The sequence below is a fragment of the Microchirus variegatus genome (assembly GCF_963457635.1).
Source record: "Microchirus variegatus genome assembly, chromosome: 1".
Taxonomy (NCBI): Eukaryota; Metazoa; Chordata; class Actinopteri; order Pleuronectiformes; family Soleidae; genus Microchirus; species Microchirus variegatus.
Window position 1 is genome coordinate 47,061,485 of NC_139802.1, and position 15,284 is coordinate 47,076,768.

Sequence of the window (15,284 nt, forward strand, 5' to 3'; positions counted from 1 at the left end):
GAGCTGATGCCGTCTCCGTCTGTGTCCACACACAACACATCACTTCCTGTGTGCAGCGCGGAGCGAACTCCTTTAAATCAACACTGTTTGCGTCTGTTTAGAAGTTACGTACTACAGCTTTAAAGATGAAGACTTTGGAAAAAAGCAGAAAACTCTCTCTAATCTAAGACGTGACATTTTTTAACAGATATGTTTTACATTTAGTCAAAAACATTAGTGACGTCTATTTTAAAACAAAAGAGAAATCTTTATTTCATGTTCGACCTCATTTGGAAAGACTTTCAAAAAAAACAAACATTTGTACACAATGAAGTCTTTTTTTTTGGACGATGTTCTGACACGAGTCGACATCAACAGCGACATGCGATGGTTTTAGTCCACGACGTACACAGACACGCCCCCTCCCCCCAAAGCCCCGCCCCCTCCGCCTGTTTCCCATGACGATGGACGTTTGAAGACAAAGCGTCGACGGATCAGAGGAAACAGAGAAGTTCACGCTCAGTGTTTACTTCACTTCTTTAAAAACATGTTTAAAGAAATAAAAACAGACAGTTTGATATTTTTGGTCAAAGAGTCGATTTCTGTGAGTTTGAGGAAAACGTTAAAGTTTAAGAGAAGAACCGCTGATGTCAGCAGATCCATCAAAAGTGTAAACGTGAGAATATTCCTATTATAATAATAATAATAAATAAAAACTCTCAGATTGTGGAGTAAACACTGAGCGCTTCAAACTTAAGGCTCATTCTGTGCATTTACTGGACTTTTCAGTCTTTTCCCTTCAGTTTTCTGCACCAACGTGGTTTTCACACATAAAAACAAACATCCCATCACCTGATCGACTGTTAAAAAAGAAAAGAAAAAAGAATAGATTAAAAAATAAGGCAACGACATACGAAACAATCCTGACAAAGTCCATGCACACGGGCAACAGTGGCAGAATTTGGCTTCAAATAATAATTCAAAAAAACTATCGTCCAGTTTTCACAACTAAAAAAAAAATCAGTCAGTCAATAATAATGTTCTGTGCAAAAAAACAACAGACGAAATAATCCCAGATTATAAAGGTGTGTGGATTGGAATGTCTCTGTGTGTGTGTGTGTGTGGTTGGCTATAAAAACCTCCGACAGTCTGCGTCTCCAGTGAGAAGGAGGAGGAGGAGGAGGAGGAGGAGGAGGAGGAGGAGCAGGGGGCGGAGTTAAAGTTAGTTCTCCAGGCCTCAGAGTGGGCGTCGTCCTCAGTGACTTCAGTCCTTTAAAAGTCTTTTTTTATTCTTCTTTGTTTTTAACACGAGGGACGAAGACGACGATGATGAAGATGATGTTGATGTTCAGTGAGAAACGAGCATTCTTCAAAGGCACCGTACTGTACGTGTGTGTGTGTGTGTGTGTGTGTGTGTGTGGCCTGTTAAGGCGTCACCATGACAACTAAGGCAAAAAACACAAAAAGTCTCCAGATGAAAACAGAACTTCTCTCTTTCCTTTTTTTTCCTCCTGTGATTCTCTGACGTCCACAATAATCCACAATAATCCACAATCGTCGTTCATCATGTTAATAATCTCTATTCAATAAATTATCTCTACTGTACAATTATTTCACCAGCAACAGCAGGGGGCGCCGCAGCCTCTTCTTCTTCTCTTGTGTTCAGTCAAACTGAGAAACAAACAAAGAGCAGATTCTTCTTCTTCTTTCCTTTGACTGTAAATCAGGACAAAGATGATGATGAAGATGATGATGATGATGATGAAGACGGAGGAAACAAAACTGCGGTGAAAGTTTTCTCTGAGAAACTCAAGGTAGAAGAAGATCCTGATGTTTACTTTTGTTGTTTATTTTAAAAAAGACGAGGCAGAAGAGCCAAGTTTTACTGAACTCCTTCTTCATCCACGTAGGTCGAGGGAAACCAACCGATCTGAACACACACACACACACACACACACACACACACACACACACACACACACACACACACACACACACACACACACACACACACACACACACACACACACACACACACACACACACACACACACACACACACACACACACACACACACACAGTGTCATCTTTAAACACACTATAAAAACACATCAGTCAGCTGTTGCTAGGCGACCAGCTCTGCCACTTGTTGAAAGAGCAACAAACACAAAGGATTCACTTTACAACAAAGATATGAACATCAAGATGTTTCACTCTGGTCAAAACATGAGTTGGATTATATTATCTTGAAAAAGATATAATAATCCAGATAATTACAGAGCAGCACCTGGAATGTTTAAACGTTGTGTTGCTAGGCAACAGTGTAAGTGTGACTGTTTGTTACATGGGACAAATCGTCATGATTGGGATTATAACACAGATTAAAGAGCTGCAGGTCATTTAGACTTAGAGTGTGTCCACATCTCTGTGTGTGTCTGTGTGTGTCTGTGTGTGTGTGTGTGTGTGAGTGTGAGTGTTTCCTGCTGCACTTTAACAGTTCACACCAGTTCACACTGAGCTCTGTGTTATTTTCACAGAGGGAAACATTGTTGTTGTTGTTGTTGTTAAGCTTTTATTTGTCCATGTGTATAATGTGACTCCACAGAGTTTAGAAGAGAATGAATAATTAAAGCTGAGAACAACTGAAAACACAACACACTCTACAGAAACAACACAATTGTGGTGACATTCACACATGAATGATGTGAACGCTCAAACTTCATCTCCCTCGATGTCTCAGCACTTGTTTCCTTCTACATTATTTATGTCTTTGTGCGTCTTTGTGTCCTGTCACTATTATTATATTTATATATATATATTTATATATATATACATGTATATATAGTGTGTTGTACTCACCCGTCCGTTGGCCTCCCCCTTCCACCAGCCTTGGTCTCCTCCGATCTTGCTGTAGATCTTGACCACGTCTCCTTCTCTCAGTGACAATTCCCTCATGTCTCGAGCTGCAAAGTTATATCTGGCCACAGCTGTGCTGACCACACGAGGAGTGAAGACTGAGTAAACAACAACAACAACAACAACAACATCAGAGTCATTAACATTCTTATTAACACTTATATTAACTTATCAACTACAATTATATCTGACCACACGAGGGGTGAAGACTGAGGAAGAGGAAACAACAACATCATCATTATCTTATTGTTAAAAAAACATCTTATTAACACTTAAATTAACTCATTATGATGTGTTTACATTTGCTGTTTAATCAGAGTTATGAGCTCTAATATTCATTGATTGTGAATTTACACATAACATGTCATGAATATTCATATGCTATGATAAAGAGTTATATAATGACAGAAGGTTAAGTTTCAATATAACATGTTATTAAATGACATAATGTTATTATAAGTGACTTCAAATAATGTAATGTTAACACATGAGTGCAGATACATGTTCACATACAGACACTGGTGCTCGATAACCTGTGATAATCTATTATAATAATCTAATTATAGTCAGTGTTATCAAAGACTAACTCTGACATATTTAGTGAACTAAAGTGAAATAAACGTGAGGAACATGAAGAGAAAAAGATCAAAGTGAAGAAATGACAGATAATAATGAGTTTTGAAGAACAAACAGACAAATGATTGTTAGTTTAATGAGCGACTGTCTTTCTGACAGGAAGTGAAAGGTTTGTGTTCATGGAAATACAAGCAGAAGGAGTAATGAGGAGTAATGAGGAGTAATGAGGAGTAATGAGGAGTAATGAGGAGTAATGAGGTCAACAGGAGCACAGTCTTATTATAAATCTGACAGAGGAGGAAACAAAAGCAGCGAGAACATCAGTACCTGACCAGAAAGGAGCTGAGCTCGGAGAAGAGGAGAAGTTGAGGCCTTGAGGACTGAGGAAGGAGAAGTTGTAGGAGGCACAGGAGGCTGCTGAGGAAAGGACAGGAGGAGACAGAGGAGGAGACAGAGGAGGAGACGGAGAAGGAGACGGAGGAGGAGACAGAGGAGGAGACAGAGAAGGAGACAGAGGAGGAGACAGAGAAGGAGACAGAGAAGGAGACGGAGGAGGAGACAGAGGAGGAGACAGAGAAGGAGACAGAGGAGGAGACAGACGAGGAGACAGAGGAGGAGACAGAGAAGGAGACAGAGAAGGAGACAGAGGAGGAGACAGACGAGGAGACAGAGAAGGAGACAGAGAAGGAGACAGAGAAGGAGACAGAGGAGGAGACAGACGAGGAGACAGAGGAGGAGACAGAGAAGGAGACAGAGAAGGAGACAGAGGAGGAGACAGACGAGGAGACAGAGAAGGAGACAGAGGAGGAGACGGAGAAGGAGACAGAGAAGGAGACAGAGGAGGAGACAGAGGAGGAGACAGAGAAGGAGACAGAGGAGGAGACAGAGGAGGAGACAGAGAAGGAGACAGAGGAGGAGACAGAGGAGGAGACAGAGAAGGAGACAGAGAAGGAGACAGAGGAGGAGACAGACGAGGAGACAGAGGAGGAGACAGAGGAGGAGACGGAGAAGGAGACAGAGAAGGAGACAGAGGAGGAGACAGAGAAGGAGAAGGTTTTTGAAGCACATGCAGAAGAAGAACAGTTCAGTCTGCAGCAGTAGATGTTAAATAAAGATGTTCTTCTCTAAACATCTGTAATAACTTAAGAACATCAACATCAGTCTGTTCTTCTGTCCAACAGTTCAATCTGCAGCTTTCTTCTCTAAACCATTTAACATGAGTTGTCCCTGGATTATATGCTCATTTCTAATCCTGCTCACTCCCAACAGAGAGCTCCAGCGCCCCCTGTCTGTGAGACAGTAGAAGGACATGACATCACGTCCTCACGTCTTTACTGTTTTCATATTATTATGTAGAAATGTGACTTCACTGCAGACTCAACAACATCCAGACTAAATGAGCAGAAACACAGACAGACGTCGTCTCATTAATGAAACAATCACAGCTGCAGTGTCCAGATGGACGTCTCTGCAGGACGGACAAAGACAGGACGGACGCCAGAGCCTGGACACAGCCAGCATTCATCCACAATAATGGACAGAGAGACAAACTCTCCCTCCTCTCTTTATCTGTGTCTCTGTCCTCACTGTCCTCTCTGTCCTCTCTGTCCTCACTGTCATGTCCTCTCTGTCCTCTCTCTGTCCTCTTTATCTGTGTCTCTCTGTCCTCACTGTCCTCTCTCTGTCCTCACTGTCATGTCCTCTCTGTCCTCTCTGTCCTCTCTGTCCTCTCTCTGTCCTCTTTATCTGTGTCTCTCTGTCCTCTCTCTGTTCTCTATGTCCTCTTTGTACTCTCTGTCTTCTCTCTGTCCTCTCTGTCCTCTCTCTGTCCTCTCTGTCCTCTCTGTCCTCTCTGTCCTCTCTCTGTCCTCTTTATCTGTGTCTCTCTGTCCTCTCTGTATCCTCTCTCTGTCCTCTCTCTGTCCTCTCTCTGTCCTCACTGTCCTCTCTGTCCTCTCTGTCCTCTCTCTCTGTCCTCAAACGTTGACAGTGGTAACTCGAGTGAATCCAGACACTTTACATAAACACTGATGAACAGAGACGTCCATAGATCCTCAGACTGATGAGGTGAGTGTTTACCTGGTGACCTGGTGCTGGTCCGAGTGAGTGATCGCTCTCTGGACTTGTAAGGATACCTCAGTGTGGTGTCCAACAGCTTGAAGCTTTCCTTCAGTGAATGACACTGATAATATTCAACCAGCTCCTGAAACACATGAAGACAAAGAGTTTAAACTGTGAGAGCAGCTTCACATGGACAACGTTCAGAGTCTTCACTGAAACTCACCAACAAACTCTCAAACTTCTTTGCCTCAGTGATGTGAATCCAACTGTCTTTCTCTACCACTTTGATGTGTTTGACTTCATCATTGAACCTGAGGAGGACAACGAGACAAGGAGAGGACAGGAGGAGACAAGGAGAGGACAGGAGGAGACAGGAGAGGACAGGAGGAGACAGGAGAGGACAGGAGGAGACAGGAGAGGACATGAGGAGACAGGAGACAGGAGACAGGAGAGGACAGGAGGAGACAGGAGACAGAAGAGGACAGGAGACAAGGAGAGGACAGGAGACAAGGAGAGGACAGGAGACAGGAGAGGACATGAGGAGACAGGAGACAGGAGACAAGGAGAGGATAGGAGACAAGGAGAGGACAGGAGGAGACAGGAGAGGACATGAGGAGACAGGAGACAGGAGACAGGAGACAGGAAACAAGGAGAGGACAGGAGAAGACAGGAGAGGACAGGAGGAGACAAAAGACATGGTAAGATCAGTGAAGATGACGTAAGATAAGACGTTCTTTTAAGATAAGAGAAGATCATTTAAGTTAAGCTGAGGTGAGTCATTAAAGGACCAAAATATTATAAATAAATAACCCTTAAATTAAATGTAATGTTTTACGGCAAAAAGTAAAAATATCAAAAGTATAGAAACATTTAAAATAGTGTAAGTTATAAATAATTCTAAGTCTAAAGTTTCCGTTACAGTATAAAAGTTCAACAAAACAATACAAAAGTTGTTTTTCTCTTCTCATCCTTGTGCAAACACAGTGATGATAGAGTGATAATAAAGTGAAATCACTGACTTGATGCTGATGGCGAATCTCTCAGCCTCAGCCGTTCTCTCTCTGATCAGATACGTTCCACTGCTGTGAGACTTCAGGAGGTTATCGGCCTGTTGACGCTCCATGTTTCCAGCAAACCTGCAGCAGCAGAACAGTCAGAGAACAGACAGAACACTGAGCTTTAATAACATTCATGCACTCATTGAGCTGGTGTTTGAACCTGAACTACAGCACAAAGTTAGTGATAGAGGACAGAGCTGTGGGGGACGTTCATGGTACATAATAATAATAATATTTAATATCATATCCTCACCAAGGATAACCGTAATAGTCTGACTCCCTGGACGACTGTCGGCTGGATAACGACTGGAATGGCTGCAGAAAAACAACAGAAGAGAATTTTCATCAAAACAAATCAAAACAAAACAAACAGAAGAAGACTGTGACGTTATTATGTCATATATCAATATGTGGTTTTTTATGTATTGTATAATGTTAGGGTTACTAACATTGAGGCAATCAGTCAAAATATGAAGGTGTTTTTGATATTAAATGACATTTATCATAATATACTGTTTATAAAACATAATATAAGAGAGTGTAAGCACGCACACACACACACACACACACACACACACACACACACACACACACACACACACACACACACACACACACAGGTCATTTCAGATATTATTATTATTATTATTGAGAATATAGTGTATCTACAAAGTCCTGTGAAAAACACAAACTCTAAGAAAGAAAACTTTTAATGAGCTCAAACTGTCTGTGTTCACTTTTTTATATATATATATATATATATATATAGAGAGAGAGAGAGAGAGAGATATATTATGTCGCATATGAGGACAGAACATAAATATATCAACACATTATTTATAACCCTTATCCCTGGTCTGACACTGTGCTACAGAGATGTAGATATTTCATATTTATGTCCCACAGGTCGTTAAGATCACAGTACAGACTCAAACAAAGACACAATCTCAGATTATTATTATTATTTCCTGTTGTTTGTGTTTAAGGACTAACCTTTGGGTCCAAACAGGGTTTTACACAGGAGCTGGGGAAGAAGCCGCTCTTCTGTGTTTGCATCAGTTTCCCCTGAAAGACAAAGTTTCATGATGTTTATTTAACACAAACAACACAGGATTATTACAAGAGTTATTGGGATTAAGATACGTAAACACTGGAATACAAGAAAAAACTGCTGAAAGGTAAAATCCACATTGTTATCTATACACAATAAACTCATTAATATAATTAAACAAGACACAATATCACACAGAGGCTTTTAATTCACAATCTAATTATTATTATTATTAGATAACTATAAATCATTTATTTGCAACTTTAGCCCCCACTAGTGGCCATATCAGGAAATACCACATTAACAGACTGAGCCTTGGTTTATTAGTTTTAACTGCAATAAATGACACGTGAACACGTATGAACACGTATGAACACACCAGAGTTCAGTTTAACGGCAACAATTAGTGCCAAACTATATAATTTCGGGTTTGAATCTAATAATCAAGATTTAAAATGATCATTATTATTATTATAATAAATAAAGTCAAAGATTAATCTATGAAGAGCTTCAATCATACTCCATATCCTCAACTTTAAAATAAAGAGGATTTAATGGCAGTAAATTCAACTGTTGTAATATTATTGTTGTTCATTAACAGGATGAAGTAAAACTCTGAACCCTATAAATCAGCTCTAAAGTCCTGGTCCTGTAAAGACTAATGAGTCCATGTGTGAAGGTTACCTCCCACCACGTGGTGTCAGGATCCCCCTTCAGCAGCTCGATGGAATCTCCCGTCTGAAAACACAGAGCTGTTTTCCCCGGTGGAGCCGGCGTGCCGTGATAATTCCTCACTGCAACCATCTTAGGACCTGAAATCACAGGTTTACACACAGTTCAGTCCAGTTTACTCACACAAACATGAATATACGACGTAAACAACAGGAGAGACAGAGATTCTTCCTGTGTTTGACGTCACAACAACACATTAAATAAATGAATGAATAAATAAATAAATAAATGAACTCGAGGAAGGAAAGACTTCCTGTTGAGTTTAGTTTATGTTCTCATGAATGTTTTCATTTAACCTGCCACTGGGAACACAGATGAAGGCGGGGCAACAAAATGGCACCACCCATTTCAAATTAGCCACGCCCAATCGTCAAACCACAGCTGACGTTTATGTGTGTGTGTGTGTGTGTGTAATATCTTTGTTTAGGTCCTTAAAGACAAACTAAGTGAATAATAAATGAAGTGATGGTTGTTTAACTTCAGTCACAGCTGTGTTAACTTTTCTTTTGTGTCTGTTCGTAAATCATTAAAAGAGAGAATTATTAATTATTAATAATCTGATTGTTTTGATGAAACTGCAGCTCTGACTTTACACAAACAAAAATCCTGCAGTGATTTAAGACACTGGTTCAGGGTCTTTATAATAAATCTTAATTATTAATATCGTCAATTGAACTATTTTCTGCTCAGATTGTGCTGAATCATGTTTAATGTTATAATGAATCATGATTTTCATTCATGATAAAGTGTATATTTCACTCTCTCTCTCTCTCTGTGAATCCACCAGGTGGCAGTAGAGGACTGTGCTGTGATGACAGGAAGTGCTCTCACCTGAAGACACCCCAGGTTCCTGTGAACAATCACAATTAACACAGTTATTAAAACATGAATAATAATTCATCAATAATAAACGAGAGAATAATGAGGTCGTTCTCACCAAGTCATGAGGATCTGAAAAATAAAAGACAGAAGAGAGAGTCATAATATAGAACTGTCAGCTATGATAATAATAATTATAAATCTATATCTAGTTTGTGTTACAGACGACTAACAGTGGAATTAAAGCTCTCATGAATAATATCATCAGAATCAAACTGAAACAAAGGAAGGAGGAGGAAAAACGTACTGATTTTACAGATGGTGATGATCTCCAGACACTCTTTATGAGCTCCTGTTCCACAGCGAGAGCAGAAATATCCCTGATAGAAGATTCCCCTTTAAACACAGACACACAGAGACATTACATCGACTTTGATTAATTTCATAGAGATTTACTTTAACTTTCACCTGGACCAAAAACATAGAAACATGTCTTCACCAGGTCGTCCTGTTTGACATCATGAGGACGTGTCTTTTGTTCTCATGAGGAAGACAAGACCCCACAAGTGATGTGACTGTGTACACAAATAAACAGACTAAAATACATTCTCTGCTTAGGGCTGTGGTCCTCACACACACACACAGACACACAGACACACACACACAAGCACTAATGTAAACAGGAAGTGTCTCAGACACAAATAAACGTCTTGTAAGAACGACCCTGCTGCTGCTGCTGCTGCTGCTGTTACTGAGTCTGTGTGTGATTTTGTTCCTTTATTTCCATTTTGTTCGTCTCTTAAAATCACGATCAACTCGCTGCATTAAAGAGCGACCACTGGAGAATTGTGTTAACACCACACACACACACACAGGGACACACACACACACACACACCCACACACTGCCGTGTTGAATGGTCAGCTCCATAAATCACAGTGTGAGAATCAGCAGTGTAATTAGCATCTATAGCAGCGAGAGCAGAGCTGAGCCGAGCCAGGCTGATGTGGGTCAGTGAGGCCGTGAAGTTTGTGGGTCAATACACAGAGCGGAGTTTAGTGAAGGCGCTCGACTGTGATGGAGGACAAAGTGGACATGGTCACATGGGAGCTGGTGGTGCGTTCAGGGACACAGTGTGAGAGAAACGTCCACGTAAAAGAAATCATTCGTCTTTTCTTTGCGTGCTTTAAACACAAATGAGAAGCTTAAACAGTCTGTGATTTAAAGAAGCGTTAGTTTGTTTTCACGTTATAAACCATTTAGACCATGTATTTATGATTGACTTAAAGAAAATATTTGATATACCCATAATACCTCATTTTGACAAAACAACAAAAACTAGCTTTGCTCTGTGACGACTTGAGCCGTGGTTGGTTTTACACATGGATATATAATATAATATAATATAATATAATATAATATATATATGGATATATAAAATAATATAATATAAATATATATATATGGATATATAAGAAGTGAAAAAGACACTTGATGATCTAATAATAACGATCAGTTGTTTTTACCTCAGCAGCATCTTACAGGCTCGACAGTTGGTGTTCTGATCAAACGTGTGCATCTGGAAGTTGTGCTGATTGGCTGTGGCTCTGTCTGGTTTAATGTTGGATCTGTGTGAGAGGGTGAACACATGAATGAATGAACATGTCTGCATCATCCACGAAAACAAGCATCACACCCACAAAGTCTGTTATCTCATTCTTCACAAACACAATCTTTTACAAACTGACAATAAGTGAATTATTGTCTCCATGAGTCCATGTGTAAAAGTATTGATCAGTGTTTGTCAAACGCAGAAATTATGATCTTATCAATCGTCTTATTTTTGTTCACAAACCAAAAAAAGAAAGATTGAGCAAAAAAAACCAAACTGAAAATATTTCATATTTAAGAAGCTGAAAAATCACACAAACTGCTTTGAATTATATACAAAAAACACTTTAAACGATTGCTTATGAAAATAGTTAGAGATTAATTTAGTCATCAATTAATTATCAAATAAACCATTAATGGTTGCAGCCCTAACAGCTTTAGTAAATATGAACTATAATTATCTTCTCAATAGAATAAAATATGCTTTTGTCAATGGTCATGAATTTAAATGTTGAATTCTGTCAAAGTATTATTATTATTATTACTTCTGTTATTTTTTACCCTCTTCTGAGTTTCTTAAGTATCATAACACACACTGTGGTGTTGTTGTGTTAAACTCACATGGCCATGTCAAACTGCTCCATCCACTTCCTCTTCGTCTCCTCAGTTTTACAGAAGAACTGAAAGCCTTGTTTCCCCTGCAGGTGGATCAGGTAGAAGCCGTACGACCACTGCAGACAACAAGTGAGTGATCAACATGATGATGATGATGATGATGATGATGATGATGATGATGATGGACAGAGACACACAAACTTTACTCTGTTTACTCTCAAGTCAAAGATGCTCCACATGCTTTAGCGAGAGACATCACAGATGAGGAGGATGAAGTCATGACATCATCATATCATCACAACATCATGACATCATCACATCACAACATCACCACTGCCAAAAACAGGCCATGATGAGCAGATGAGTTAAATTAAGTGAAATAAAGTGAAATAAGGTCAAAGTCACTGGAGCTTACCATTTTTCCACTCGACTGGTAAGCATGCAAAAAGAAAGACACCAGAGAAAGACCCAGTTACACATGCACACATGAGGACATGAGGACATGAGGACATGGAGACACATGCACAAAACAAAAGAAGCCATGTTAGCTCAGCCATTATGAATTTACATGATTGTTCAAGCACCAGCATCTTCTAATACTTCTTCTTCTTCTGTGGTCACATGTTTTCACTGAGCTGCTCGAACAACCATGACACTGCACGACAGGTGGTTCCCCTTCAAAATAAAAGCCTGTGTCTCACCTTCTTCACGTCTCTGTTGTTCATGGGGTCGTCGGACATTTTATACGACTGCAGCTCGATGATTTCTTTGAGCTCGTAACTGTAACCTTTCCTCTTGCAGACGATCACCACTTTATCGAAGAGGAAGATGTACCTGGAAACAAAGACACACGCGTTATTCATCACCTGCTCATTATTAGCTGTGTTTTATTGGAACTCTTATTGTGAAGGCCGTGGACTCACCGGTCCTGTTTGGTTCTGTTGACGATGGAACAAACCTTCAGCTCTCCGTCGATCTTCGGCCTCCCGTACTCCACCAGCTTCACCTGCTGCTTATGTCACAAAGACACGCCCACTGTCAGTCACAGTCACCACCAGACAGTCATCGTTCAGCTTCTCTGTCAAATCACTGAGTCTCACAGTCTCACAGAGTCTCACAGAGTCTCACAGAGTCTCACAGAGTCTCACAGTGTCTCACAGTGTCTCACAGAGTCTCACAGAGTCTCACAGAGTCTCACAGAGTCTCACAGAGTCTCACAGAGTCTCACAGTGTCTCACAGAGTCTCACTGACTCACAGAGTCTCACAGAGTCTCACAGAGTCTCACAGAGTCTCACAGAGTCTCACAGTGTCTCACAGAGTCTCACAGAGTCTCACAGAGTCTCACAGAGTCTCACAGTGTCTCACAGTGTCTCACAGAGTCTCACAGAGTCTCACAGAGTCTCACAGAGTCTCACAGTGTCTCACTGAGTCTCACAGAGTCTCACAGAGTCTCACAGAGTCTCACAGTGTCTCACTGAGTCTCACAGTGTCTCACAGTGTCTCACAGAGTCTCACAGTGTCTCACAGTGTCTCACAGTGTCTCACAGAGTCTCACAGTGTCTCACAGAGTCTCACAGTGTCTCACAGAGTCTCACAGTGTCTCACAGTGTCTCACAGAGTCTCACAGTGTCTCACAGTCTCACAGAGTCTCACAGTGTCTCACAGAGTCTCACAGTGTCTCACAGAGTCTCACAGTGTCTCACAGTGTCTCACAGAGTCTCACAGTGTCTCAGAGTGTCTCACAGTGTCTCACAGAGTCTCACAGTGTCTCACAGAGTCTCACAGTGTCTCACAGTGTCTCACAGTGTCTCACAGTGTCTCACAGAGTCTCACAGTGTCTCACAGTGTCTCACAGAGTCTCACAGTGTCTCACAGTGTCTCAGAGTGTCTCACAGAGTCTCAGTGTCTCACAGAGTCTCACAGTGTCTCTCAGAGTCTCACAGTCTCAGAGTGTCTCACAGTGTCTCACAGTGTCTCACAGAGTCTCACAGTGTCTCACAGTGTCTCAGAGTGTCTCACAGAGTCTCACAGTGTCTCACAGAGTCTCAGAGTGTCTCACAGAGTCTCACAGTGTATCACAGAGTCTCACAGTGTCTCAGAGTGTCTCACAGTGTCTCACAGAGTCTCACAGTGTCTCACAGAGTCTCACAGTGTCTCACAGTGTCTCACAGTGTCTCACAGTGTCTCACAGAGTCTCACAGTGTCTCACAGTGTCTCACAGAGTCTCACAGTGTCTCACAGTGTCTCAGAGTGTCTCACAGAGTCTCAGTGTCTCACAGAGTCTCACAGTGTCTCTCAGAGTCTCACAGTCTCAGAGTGTCTCACAGTGTCTCACAGTGTCTCACAGAGTCTCACAGTGTCTCACAGTGTCTCAGAGTGTCTCACAGAGTCTCACAGTGTCTCACAGAGTCTCAGAGTGTCTCACAGAGTCTCACAGTGTATCACAGAGTCTCACAGAGTCTCAGAGTGTCTCACAGAGTCTCACAGTGTATCACAGAGTCTCACAGTGTCTCAGAGTGTCTCACAGAGTCTCAGAGTGTCTCACAGTGTCTCTCAGAGTCTCACAGTGTCTCACAGTCAGTGTCTCAGTGTACTTACAAGGTTTTCAATAGAGCTTTGGAATTCGCTGATTTTCTTCAGTGTCTCGTTGTCACGCTTCACTTCGTTGATGTACATGGCCAGATCCTGAAAGACACACACACAGTCACACACACACACAAAGACACACACACAGTCACACACACACACAAAGTCACACACACAGACAGACACAAATCTCTGTGACAGCTGTCATATCACACTCTTCAAGTAAGTCTTTACAAAACTGCAGAGACATTATTATGTAACACACACACATTCTCACACATGCACACGCACACGCACACGCACACGCACACGCACACGCACACGCACACATGCACACGCACACACACACCTGCATAGCCTCCAGTGCCTCCTTCAGCTGTTGTCTCTCTGGTCGATCAGCAGAGTGACTTAAAAGTTCCTACAGACACAAAATAATCTGAATTATTATTATAATAATTATTATTATAACCTCCATCAAAAACATGATCACATAATCACATCACTGTAAAAAAACAACAACAATCAGATTACATTTCATCTGGATCTGATGCAGATTACAGATTTGTTGTCAGGTTAAAAGTAACATATATGAAAAGATAAAAGCAGCTAAAGTTCTTCTGGATCCAGTGAATGAAAATGTGAATATTTCAGGTGGTTTGTAAGAATCAGTCTGATCCTAAAAATGACTGAATGATTTATTGATGTGTAACAGTGTCTTTACACTGATGATAGAAGACTATGATGTTACTAATCTGAGTGTTAAAGACGTTAAAGAGGTTAAAGCAGCAGTGAGTGTTCTCTGTGCTCTTCACACTGACACCATAACAAACACTGTGTTCAGTCAATCAATAGAAACATGTTAGATGATCTCAAAGTGTCCTCTCTGCACCACAGACTCATTACACTGATTTATGAAGCCATGGTCAGAGACACAGGAAACAGGAAATACATCCTTTTATCCAGATTGTTCTGCTCTATCGTCATAAAAATAAAATAAATACACATTAAATCAACAACAGCATATACAGTTCACACAGACAGAGCTGTGCATTCACACTCTTATTCTTTAATCTTTTACCCGTTATGAATTAAAGATACAATGATGACATTAAAGATTCTGTTTTATCTCTTATTCTGTGGCAACAACAACAGGAAATGTCACTTTTTACTGATTTGGCTCATTCATTGAACTGATGACATTTTATTCCTGCAGTGATGCAGACGTGTGCTTTCACTCCAGAATGAGGACAGAACTAACTAGATTTGACTGTTTTACTG

At 40.9% G+C, this 15,284-nt stretch overlaps 1 protein-coding gene across 1 annotated transcript in view; it reads right to left on the reverse strand.

The window, feature by feature from the left end:
* Window positions 1-1,844: 1,844 nt before the first annotated feature.
* vav2 (vav 2 guanine nucleotide exchange factor) overlaps window positions 1,845-15,284 on the reverse strand; it is a gene marked incomplete at its 5' end in the record, with an annotated part of 112,434 nt that continues 98,994 nt past the window's right edge. Inside the window, 18 exons of the mRNA XM_083890029.1 lie at window positions 1,845-1,909; window positions 2,840-2,994; window positions 3,800-3,886; window positions 5,552-5,675; window positions 5,757-5,844; window positions 6,553-6,669; window positions 6,845-6,906; window positions 7,585-7,656; window positions 8,327-8,454; window positions 9,206-9,224; window positions 9,312-9,325; window positions 9,501-9,589; window positions 10,720-10,821; window positions 11,426-11,535; window positions 12,121-12,253; window positions 12,343-12,428; window positions 14,019-14,105; window positions 14,356-14,424. Coding sequence (XP_083746155.1) covers window positions 1,862-1,909; window positions 2,840-2,994; window positions 3,800-3,886; window positions 5,552-5,675; window positions 5,757-5,844; window positions 6,553-6,669; window positions 6,845-6,906; window positions 7,585-7,656; window positions 8,327-8,454; window positions 9,206-9,224; window positions 9,312-9,325; window positions 9,501-9,589; window positions 10,720-10,821; window positions 11,426-11,535; window positions 12,121-12,253; window positions 12,343-12,428; window positions 14,019-14,105; window positions 14,356-14,424 — 1,590 coding nt within the window. The 3' untranslated portion in view covers window positions 1,845-1,861. The remainder of the gene's footprint in view (window positions 1,910-2,839; window positions 2,995-3,799; window positions 3,887-5,551; window positions 5,676-5,756; window positions 5,845-6,552; window positions 6,670-6,844; window positions 6,907-7,584; window positions 7,657-8,326; window positions 8,455-9,205; window positions 9,225-9,311; window positions 9,326-9,500; window positions 9,590-10,719; window positions 10,822-11,425; window positions 11,536-12,120; window positions 12,254-12,342; window positions 12,429-14,018; window positions 14,106-14,355; window positions 14,425-15,284) is intronic.